The sequence below is a fragment of the Lygodium microphyllum genome, chromosome 6, assembly GCF_053477565.2.
Source record: "Lygodium microphyllum isolate KBCC chromosome 6, Lygodium_microphyllum_v1.1.10, whole genome shotgun sequence".
NCBI classification, from domain to species: domain Eukaryota; kingdom Viridiplantae; phylum Streptophyta; class Polypodiopsida; order Schizaeales; family Lygodiaceae; genus Lygodium; species Lygodium microphyllum.
This window is the reverse complement of record NC_141140.1, coordinates 148,425,932-148,434,963: the sequence shown is the minus strand read 5'-3', so window position 1 is coordinate 148,434,963 and position 9,032 is coordinate 148,425,932. Positions and strand designations below refer to the sequence as shown.

General features: G+C 37.8%; 1 protein-coding gene across 1 annotated transcript; it reads left to right on the top strand.

Moving 5' to 3' along the window:
• Positions 1-2,913: 2,913 nt before the first annotated feature.
• LOC148035278 ((+)-neomenthol dehydrogenase-like) lies at positions 2,914-7,118 on the top strand. Its single transcript, XM_087680275.1, has 5 exons — positions 2,914-3,100; positions 3,211-3,496; positions 5,852-5,932; positions 6,015-6,188; positions 6,591-7,118. Exons 1-5 carry the CDS (start codon positions 3,087-3,089, stop codon positions 6,987-6,989), a joined length of 954 nt encoding a protein of 317 aa, XP_087536401.1. The 5' UTR covers positions 2,914-3,086; the 3' UTR covers positions 6,990-7,118.
• The last annotated feature ends 1,914 nt before the right edge of the window (positions 7,119-9,032 follow it).

Genomic DNA, 9,032 nt, shown 5'->3' with positions numbered 1-9,032 from the left:
TGTTGGACATGATGATGCAATCATCACTGAGCCCAAATAGTCAAAGTGCAACAAATCATGACAAACCCATGTATAGCCAACTTGAACCAATGAATTATCTAGAACAGATGATGATAGCCATGATTTCAATGCTTCATCAAATGGACAACACCAATCATTATTTGCATTCCTAGAGCATCAACAATAGCAACTAGTGACATCAAATCCAAGGGTTCAACCATAATCTTTTGTTGCACTGCCAATTAAAGATCTCTTGTTGTGGTTAGTCCACTTTGTTAATGTGGCTGAATACCACAAATGGTCTAAAGAACAAAAGGCAAGTTAGGACATTACTTGAGGATACAACTATGACATGGTGTGTGAAGTGGCAAAATAATCCCATTAAAGGAAATTTGGCACAATTAACATAGTCATTGGTCAAACATTTCACCAATTAGAATATCATATAATTAGCATTAAAACATCTAAGAAAATATCATCTATTGCTAGGAGAAACTATAAGACAAATTGCAATATTATATTATAATTTCAAATGATCACAAGGATAGATCTAGCAATGTTCCTATCGATGAAATGATTCTTCCTTAGGCATTGCCTGAGACCCAATGTGGCAAGAAGGACACAAGAGTACGAATCTCAAATGTTATATGAGGCTATTCAGATAGCACACCATGTAAAATCATGGGTCATAGAAGATGTAGATATATCAGAAGCTAGAATGAAGACAAAAGTATTGTTGGATGCCCCAACACAAATGGATATTGATGTTAAGAATACACAAATAGGTGATGGAAGATCATTGCTCGTATATGATGCTCAAAGAAGGCCAAAGTGCTTTTAATGCAACAAATATGGGAATGTTAAGTAGTATTGTAATGAATAAAAAACAAAACAAACACAAAAGGATATACACCTCACACAATGAGATGTAACAACATTAGCACTAGTCTTGTCATTTCCCACACTTCAATGGCTCATGTGCTATTTCATTATATTTAAAGTAACATGTGCATATGATACCAAAATTGGATGGGAATTTACAACATTACAAGATAGTAGAGTAAAATATTTGGAATAAGTTTCAAGTGAATTTTTATTTTCTACAAAAAATTGTTTTCAAAAGTGCATGAAAATTGGTGAAAATAACACTTAGCAAAACTTTTTGGAGCTCTTAAAAAATTTGACAATTTTTATCTAATTCCAAATCTCTTAATGGGAGTACATACTATACATATCAAAGTTTTTTCATGAAAGTTTTAGTTTGATCTAAAAAAATTGAGATGATTTTGATTAGAAATACTAAGAGTTATCAATATTTTGTGAAAATGGTCTCAAAGAAGGACATAAAGATATACACTTTCAAGCTTGTTTTGATCAAATGGAGAATACAAGGAAAGTGACCCTAAAATTGGTGAAGAAGTTGGGGATTCTTTGGCTCATGGCAGTGAATGTGGGCTTCAAGGTCATGAAGAAATTGGTGCTACTTTCTTTGATGATGATAATATATGCCTAAAGCTAATGAATGTGTTGGGTTGCTTCTACTATTGCTAATGGATGTGAGGCTACAACTAATTTGGTAGTTGACGCTACTTCACTTGTTGATGGCACTAGATATTGGAGATTACAAGATGGGAGGGTGTACCATCCTTGGGAGGATACAGAGATTTCAACTACTATCTTAGATATCAATGTTGTGCTATTTATATCAATTAATAGGGAGGTATGCAAAATCAATGTCAAGCGGTCAACTCAATCTTGATAGGGACTACCTTGTATATTGCTTTCTACTAGTGTTTCTTGTTAGCTTACATATCTCAGTAGCACTAGAATCAACACCTAATAGGGAACTTGGTGGTCTATGGAGGCTTAGGGATCATTGATCCAAAATGCTAAAGTCAAACCTTAATAAGCAAACTAATGGTTTTATGGACTCACATTAGCTAGATAGACTTGCCTTTGGGGGACTAAAGGTCCTCTTTGAGATGGATCTTCACTACTACATTACATGCTTAAACTTTTACTTACAAGACTTTAGAAAGTGTAGTCAAGTGCAAGCATGGCCCTATCCTAACCACAATAAAGCTAAACTATGAGTGCTACACAAGATACATATATAAAGAGCATGACTACCTAGCGGGCTACCTAGTAGGTTATTGTTAAACACGGAAAAAGCAAAGTGAAAGCTTGCAGTGTGAAATTCTTGTAGTGAGTGAATTGAGCGACTCGAAAGCTGCCTCTTTCCTTCTATTCATGTTTCTTAAATAGCACCATACATGTTTGTTTGGCCCTTCTTGGGAGTGCCTTAACGATAGCGTGAGTTTGGTGAGAAGAGAGTGAGGTTGTTACAAAGGGTGTGCCCTTCCCCTTTTGGGCAGGCTACCATGCCTTGTCCATCTTCACATGGGCAATCCATTATGTGAGCTACCTTTACACACCTCCTCTCCCAGCCCATGTGGTATACTTTTATCTTCGCTTGATGGCTTGTTACTTTATTTGGTCATATCCTATTTTTGTATTTCTTCATCCTTGTATGAATTGCCAGTCTTATTAATGGTTGTTTTTTATTTTAACTCTAAATACCAATCTAATGCATCTTTGTACTTATTAGGTATTTGTAGGTATACGTAATAACAATATTTTTGGTGTTGTAGAATAAGAATGTGAAATTCTTGTAGTGAGAGAATTGAGAGACTCGAAAGCTGCCTCTTTCTTTCTATTCACGTTTCTCAAATAGCAGCATACATGTTAGTTTGGCCCTTTTTGGGAATGCCTCAATGGTAGAGTGAGTTTGGTGTGAAGAGAGAGGTTGTTGCAAAGGGTGTGTCCTTCCCTTTTGGGCAGGCTACCATGGATTGTCCATTTTCATGTGCATGGGTGGTCCATTAGGTGGGCTACCCTTTCACAGCAGAATCAAGGCAATGATCTTTGGGTTATATGCAGATGAAGCTGGCGTCGTTTAAGGCTTCCCCATTCAAAGGGCGAATATCACTCTCCCTCACACACACACACACACACTCTCTCTCTCTCTCTCTCTCTCTCTCTCTCTCTCTCTCTCTCTCTCTCTGTGTGTGTGTTCAAGGAGGCAAATGGAGGGAGGAAGGTAAGAGGCTCCTTCTCTCTCTCTCTCTCTCTCTCTCTCTCTCTCTCTCTCTCTCTCTCTGTGCGTCTGTGCCTCCGTCGAATAATTATGTGCGTCGCATGATTTCGTAGGTGGTGGAGCGAGAAGACAGTGGCGGTGGTGACAGGCGCGAACAAGGGGATAGGGCTAGAAGTGTGCCGGCAGCTGAGTGGAGAGGGCATGAGTGTGGTCATGACAGCCCGAGACCCCACGAGAGGCAAGGCAGCACGCGAGAGGCTTCTCAAGGAATTGGGGCCCTTCCCAGCTGCTTCTGCAGAGCAGCAGCTTGTGTTTCATCAGCTGGACGTCCGAGACCCCCGTTCCATCTCCGCCTTGGCTTCCTTCCTCCACACCACATTCGGCGGCCTCGACGTCCTTGTAATATGCGTTCTTCTCCTTAAGACCTTCAATCACGAGTTTTCTTTTGAAAAAATAATGCAAAGAATCATATCGGATATGTGCATCATCATCATCATGATCATCATCATCGATTCCTTTCCAAAGTAAGACATGATGCATTAGCTTTGGGGTAGATCCCCAATATGGGTCCCACAACTCATGATGGGACCCACAATTTAGGATCCCCCCCCCCCCGCCCCCCCCGATTATCCCCCCCAATTATCGATCACTTTTGACTCGTGACCATGGGCTCCATTTGGGTATGGCAAGTAGGGTGAGACTAGGGCTTGATACATGGGATCCTAGGCCTTGCGAGGCATGTCCCTTACCACACACACGTGTACGCATGCTTTGAAGAGTATGCATCAAGTATCCATGTTGTGGTTTAACATTGGGAGAAGGAGCGTGGAACCAAGTGATTGGTCTTTTCGATGAACCCCAACTAGATGGGATGAGTCCAATCGTCTGAGAATCCATCTTAAATCTATCATTGTCTAATGTAGCATCATCATGAATATGAAGTTTGTAAAGTTCACTTTACAAGCTTAGTAAGATATGTGCATTGCCTTGAAGAGAAAGCTTCTGAATGATTAGTTTACTCCATACTCTACTTTCTACAAGCCCAGGGAGATTAGTCATAAATATATGTATGTAGCACGTGAGTTCAACATAAGGGATTTTTAAAATACCATTTTTACACATTTTTACATACAAAAGGGTCCCATAGAAAGGGGTTACTTACAGAATGAATAGAAAAGGGTTATGTTTTATTAAGAAAAAATTCACAGATAAGGATATTTATAAATAGGCCTTGAACGCATGTGATATAGAGGGTATACATATAGTGAACTACACGGGCCTACAAGCAACCCTATAGGCATGTCCTTTCTTATTGGTTTACCTAACAAAGCCAAAACCTGCTTCTTAATTACCTCTACTATCTCTTAGTTGTTTTACTATCCACAGGGAATAATTATTATCCATTTGATGGTGTTTGAAATGAAATAAATTGGCTTTCCTTACAAATCCAACAATAACCCGAGCTATGATCCCACCTTGAGCACTACCAAAAGTGGTTGTCCTAGATTTAGTGATAACCTTGAGGAGGGCTCTAGTGTTGAGCCATGCAAAGATGCTATTGAGAATGTTGGTCTTGTGAGCATCCATACCATCATTGTTAAGCCCCACTTAAATAAGTTTGATGATGCCACCTTTGTTGTCATACATCCTACCCTTGTGACATGTTGTAATGAGGATTTCATTGCTAATCCAACATCATAAGTATAACACTTTCGCTCATTCTCACTAGTATATAGCTCCCACAACCTTTAGGTCACCTATCTCTAATAGCACACTAGGTGGTGAAAACTCATGAGGTCGCACCTTTGTTGTCATTAAGTGTTGTTTCATAGATGATCATGGTGGCAACTTAGACATTGGCATATATTAGAGGATGATGGGAGTGGCATTAAAAAGCAAGTAAAGCTCCAAATGCTATGTGGTTTATCAAATGCTCCTCTTTGACTTCAAGTTGAAAATGATGCTCCTTTGAGACATTGAAAGAAATTGGACCCATCCCTAGATAATTAGGGATCTTATGTAGAACCAAACCTATAAGAGCATAGAACTAATTTTGTTGGGCTAAAGTAAAAATGATTTTGTTTAGTGTAGGTGTGATTTGAATGTTCTCAAGAAAAAGGTTATGTTGATATCCAATATGATTTCCTAGTCTAGATATATGACTTGTTTTGGATGTTACTTTTTGAGAAGGATGTTTATGTCAATTTGACAACACATTTTGATGAAATAAGAGAATCAAAATCTAAACCTTTGTACCATTGTTTGAATGGATGCCCAAAAGCCTACCTCTGTTGTTTGTCATTAGAAATGTCTTACTTGACTAGGAGAAGCATGTTGAAATAAATCAATACAAGTTCATTGCTATTCCACTTATATTATTTATTTAATAGATTCTATTATTAACATATTATCATTATTTCTCTCTCATCTTTCTCTCTCTCTCTACAAATGTGAAAGAGAAGATGAGCTTAACAAACTCCATTCATGTAATTACATATGAATTTGTTTGTACAAATAGTACTAGTACAAATACTATTTGTCCAAAGATTGTTCATATGAAATAGTTTCTTAAATGCAATCAAAAGTGGAAATATACAAACATTTTCTTATTTGTAGCATATTTACAATATTTAAGAATTAAAACAAATTAACACAACTTAGAACTTAAGGACCACTTACATGTAGACTTCTTCCAATGTTATATATAGTGTATCTTGAGTTCATCACCTACAATTAACAATTTAAAATATCCAGATCAACAATGCTGCAATTGGAGGTGCTATTATTGATGAAGATTATGTGAAGAACAACAATATCGATTTCATGGACTTACTTGTAAGTTGTTACTTTATGTTATGAAAAATATGCATAAGATGATTTGATTTAGTATAAGTGACATTTTTGTATTCACGTGTAGTTCAAAGACCCCACTTCTAAGGGCTTCATAATTGAATTCAACTCAGCTAAAGAATGTATAGATTCCAACTATTATGGGGCCAAGAATGTGACCAAGGCCTTGCTTCCCCTCCTTCGGCCATCTCTTGGTGGTGCTCGTATCATAAATGTTGGCTCTAGCTTTGGACAACTTCATGTAACATCTCTCTCTCTCTCTCTCTCTCTCTCTCTCTCTCTCTCTCTCTCTCTCTCTCTCTCTCTCTCTCTCTCTCTCTCTCTCTCTCTCTCTCTCTCTCTCTCTCTCTCTCTCTCTCTCTCTCTCTCTCTCTCTCTCTCTCTCTCTCTCTCTCTCTCTCTCTCTCTCTCTCTCTCTCTCTCTCTCTCTCTCTAAAAATGCATGTATGGAACATGATGTATCTCACAAAGCATATGTATGTTCATTCACACATATGTGTTGATAATCACAAGTTAGTTTCATAGAAACACATATATCACATTTCCTTACAATAAATACAATGAAGATGCATAGGATATGTATATAATATGCTTGTTAAAATCATCCCAATATCCTAACAGTTATTGTGGTTATTGTTTATAGCATATTCAAAGCAAGACCCTACGAGAAGAGCTAGACAATTTGAGTATTTTATCAGAAAGTTACATTGATACAGTACTGAGCAACTATTTGAAAGATGTGAAAGAAGGAACATGGGAAGAAAAAGGATGGCCACTCAAATTTCCATCATACAAGATGAGCAAAGTGGCGTTGCATGCATTTACAAGGTTATTAGCAAGAGACCTAGAAGGAAGGCCAAATGGCAAAAAGATCTTTTGCAATTGTGTGCATCCAGGTTTTGTAAAGACTGAGTTGACATGTGGACTAGGTGAAATAATGCCACAAGAAGGTGCAAAGAATATTGTGAAGCTTGTTCTCCTTCCATCGGAAGCATGTCCAATAGGAAAATTCTTTTTTGAGAAGAAGGTTGATACCTTCTAGTTTAGCAACCTAGAAATTTTAAGATGTGGTTTTACAATATGTATCAAGCTACCTTTGTAGCATTTGCATTGTGAAAAGAATATTGGATCTTGATCTTTTTAACATAAATGAACAAAGCATCTAGTCATGTCATCAAATATTTTCCCACGTGTACCTTTACCTCTAGTATTTTTCTTGATGTGAATGTGATTATTAGATGTATCAAACTAAATTAGACATAGACATCTTTACATAAGGAGAAACCTTAATAATACAAAATAACTAAGGTATCCTATTAGTCCATGATGGGTTATATGTCTAATTTTATGTTTCAAAATATCAAACACCCAATAGCTTCTAATGGAAGTTTGGATAAGAATCAATAGTATTTAGCTTCTAAATGAGCTTTGGATAAGAATCGATAGGATTTAGAGAGTTTTCACTTCCCTTGAAAGACAATATTCCAAGGCAATTGTATTTGCATTAATATGAATACCTAAACAAGGCTTTAGGCTTTGAAAGCCTACACATTCATTTTCCCTTTGTTTCTCAATATTTTTCACAATAGAATCCAACAATTGAACGTCTTAAACTTGCTCCCATAGGCTTCAAGCATCATTACATTCATAGAACACACATGGACCAAAGTCTCTTGTTTCCTCTTGCAAAAACACATTAATCTTGAGTGTTCCTTTGAACTACTTGCATAGAATACATTATGGAGAGGGGTGTTCTTCAACATTCTAGATCCTACTTCCTTTTTATTAGATGTATTTCTCATTAGAAACCTACATTATTAGAAGCTAAATTGTTGAGAATGAGCATTTTTCCAAGCTTTTTGCAACCATCATCCTTCTTAGAACGGATAGTATTAACCTAAGGTAAAGGAGCCAATGGTTGAGCAAGGGCCATTAATGGAACAATTCCTTGATGCTAGTAGAGATGAATACTAAAACACACACGATTCAATCATAGGCACTTACAATTACAATTTCAAGGCTCTTTGTAATAACCAGGATATATGGAAACTAGGGTTTAGATACCTAGTCACACCGATCAAGGTATATAAAGTATAAGAGACCCAGTTCATGGCATCCAAATATTGTCAAGAACTGACTCTTCACCTTGATCTCAAGCTTCCATGGCTTCCTCCTTCCTCTTTTAGTTTTTGTTGTTGTTCTTCTTCTTTCTCTCTTTCTCTCTCTTTAGCTCATTCTCCTCTCTTCTCTCAGCTTCATTCATTATAAGTGGTATAAGAGCATTAGACTTTGGTCCTTTTCTCTTTCTCTATCTATTTCTCTTTTCAAAGTTGAAACCCTAGTTGCTCAGGTCATACGTACATGTACAACATCCAAGACCATAGTTAGTCACAACTTCTTGGAGCAAGCAGAAGCTATGGTTGGAGCTTTAGACATATTTGGAGGTAATATGAAAAATTTAGTAGGTCATCACTCTTTCCCATGTAACTTTTAGGGGCCTTAGAGCAAGTTGGAGGTTCACGAGTTAGAGAAGGGTAAAAATCACAATTTCTTTTCTATTCTAGGCTTCTCTCTCTTCCTCCAACAAGCTTGTCCATCAAGCTCCCATGGTGGATTGCCTCCAAATCTTCCCCTCCTTGTTACAAGCACCCCTTAACCTCAACTGTCAGCTGCCCCATATGTTTCCTGGAGTGATTCTCAGTCTGCCAAGCACCCTTGTGCCTTGAATCTGAGCCACATGGATGGTAGGAAGCAACCCCTTAAATGTGGCACATTTTATGCTAATCTACCTATATTATTTCTCGCCCAGCTACAAGGGGAACCTTTAGAGCACAAAGCACTCCTCCCCCATGGCAAACTTTGAGCTCCCCTACCCCTCTTGTTAGCTTCCCTTCTTGATGAGGCACCTTGTTGTATGCTATTTGGGATAGCCATTAAAGTGCAGCCCAAGCTCTGAAATTACCCTACAATTCCTGCAAGTTTATCCCTCAAGAGATCCTTCAGCCATTCTTGACCTCTCTTACCCATATTGAAGACATGAAGCCCAACATGCGAAGGTTTCTTATCGGTAGCCATGAAAGCTCAA